The sequence below is a fragment of the Poromitra crassiceps genome (assembly GCF_964638095.1).
Source record: "Poromitra crassiceps genome assembly, chromosome: 12".
NCBI lineage: Eukaryota > Metazoa > Chordata > Actinopteri > Beryciformes > Melamphaidae > Poromitra > Poromitra crassiceps.
Genome location: NC_139632.1, coordinates 15,209,772 through 15,211,692, shown reverse-complemented (window position 1 = coordinate 15,211,692; position 1,921 = coordinate 15,209,772). Strand labels below are relative to the sequence as shown.

General features: G+C 47.5%; 1 protein-coding gene across 1 annotated transcript in view; it reads left to right on the top strand.

The window, feature by feature from the left end:
- The window catches only part of acbd6 (acyl-CoA binding domain containing 6), a 36,671-nt gene that overhangs the window by 29,042 nt on the left and 5,708 nt on the right, over positions 1–1,921 (top strand). Inside the window, exon 7 of the mRNA XM_083648090.1 lies at positions 1,284–1,314. Coding sequence (XP_083504216.1) covers positions 1,284–1,314 — 31 coding nt within the window. The remainder of the gene's footprint in view (positions 1–1,283; positions 1,315–1,921) is intronic.

Genomic DNA, 1,921 nt, shown 5'->3' with positions numbered 1-1,921 from the left:
GAGGCCACCAGTCACTGTCAGCCCCTGACTGACTTCTCTCCTTTGTCCGGAGCTGTTGTGTGTCAGGGTCACAGAGCCTCCATGGTTAACCACCCACCCCCCCCCCCCCCCCCCCCCCCCCCCCTGGCCATCCCCCGCCCGGGTTTGCCCGTGGCCTCGGCTCACTCACCCTCTCACCCTCTCCCAGCCTCTGTGAACAGTGAGATGAGCCTGGGTTATGAAGTTAATGTTACTTTTATAAAGTTGCATTAAAATAACAATGCATAACAAATTTGAAGCCGCGGCACCTTGGGCAAGAAAAGTCTGAAATGAGGAAGGTTGGGTATAAAGGCGTTAGAGTTGTACTGTATGGGAGGTCTTCAAGACAGAAAGCCTTGCAGCAAACGCCTGCTGATATCCCCCAATATAAGTTTCACATTAGGAGCATCAACGTCAGATTTTCGTTCATATCCGTCGTACTCTTTTTTTGTTTTGTTTTTTTGCTAGAATGGACGTGAAATAGGTCTTCAATTGCATTCATGATGGTTTTAAAAAGGTCTTAACAGCCTTCAATTTAACTTGTTGAAACCTGCAGAAACCATACAAAGGGCTTTACATAGCATCATCATATCATATCTATCTAGAGTCTAGATATACAGTATATGATATGATGTAGTGTCTAGATTCTACATAGGTTACATACAGTACATCATATACAGTACATACTACACATTTTACTAGATTATATACATTGTGATACTACACAAACACTGCATATCTTTAGACTGTGGGCGGAAAGCGGCGCACCCCGACGAAACCCACGCAAACTCCACGCAGAAAGGACCGGGGTGGAGATTCAAACCCACAGCCTTCTTGCTGTGAGACGACAGTGCTAACCGCTGAGCCACCGTGCCGCCAAACAGCAACACGTTGAGGTCCAGTCGTCCATTTGATCAGAGCTGGAAGTCACCTGCAAATTGAAAGCTTTTAATCACAGGTCACATGTTTCTCAGATCAATATCTAATCTTTTTCCATAATCCGCTCTTTGGTACGATGAAAGCATGGCGCCCTCTGTCTGCAGCCAACAAGTAAGAGTTCATTGCTCTTCTAACAGCTGAAAGTTGTGCCGTGGACACTTGGGACAAGTTTTCAACAAACTAATTTGCAGCTTTTGTTGCACCAAACGCCGGCAGTATATTCTTTTTGCATTTCTGACATAAATCTTTTGCATACTCGGGCTAGTGTACATGACTCTTCCCTGGCTGCAGGGCTGTTGAAGTAAACACTTGTTTTTCTTTCACAGGATGATGAAGGACAGACAGCACTACATTATGGTAAGGAGGCCTCTGGCATTACTCTGCATGATGACTTCTCCTCCAAAATGCTGCTATGAAAAAAGCACCGTGATTTATTTGACTTTTCTGCACTCAAACTTTTTATGAGCGTGAGGTGTCTATTTTTCAAATGGCAGAGGTATTGTACACTGACATTATGATGTTCTCTGTGTGCACCTTCACTTTATATAGCTTGTTTTCTGTAAACGCTCGCTCTTTTGCCCACATTTTTCTCAAATTCGTCATCTCCCCCTCCTCTTCCTCACTCTCTCTCCCCTCCTCTTTCTCTCACTCGCTCCCCTCTCTCCTCACACTCCTCTCTCCCCTCTCTTCCTCACCACTCTCTCCCCTCCTCTTCCTCCCACTCTCTCCCCTCCTCTTCCTCCCACTCTCTCCCCCTCCTCTTCCTCCACTCTCTCCCCCTCCTCTTCCTCCCACTCTCTCCACTCCTCTTTCTCCCACTCTCTCCCCTCCTCTTTCTCTCACTCGCTCCCCCTCCTCTTCCTCACACTCTCTCTCCCCCTCCTCTTCCTCCCACTCTCTCCCCTCCTCTTCCTCCCACTCTCTCCCCCTCCTCTTCCTCCCACTCTCTCTCCCCTCCTCTTCC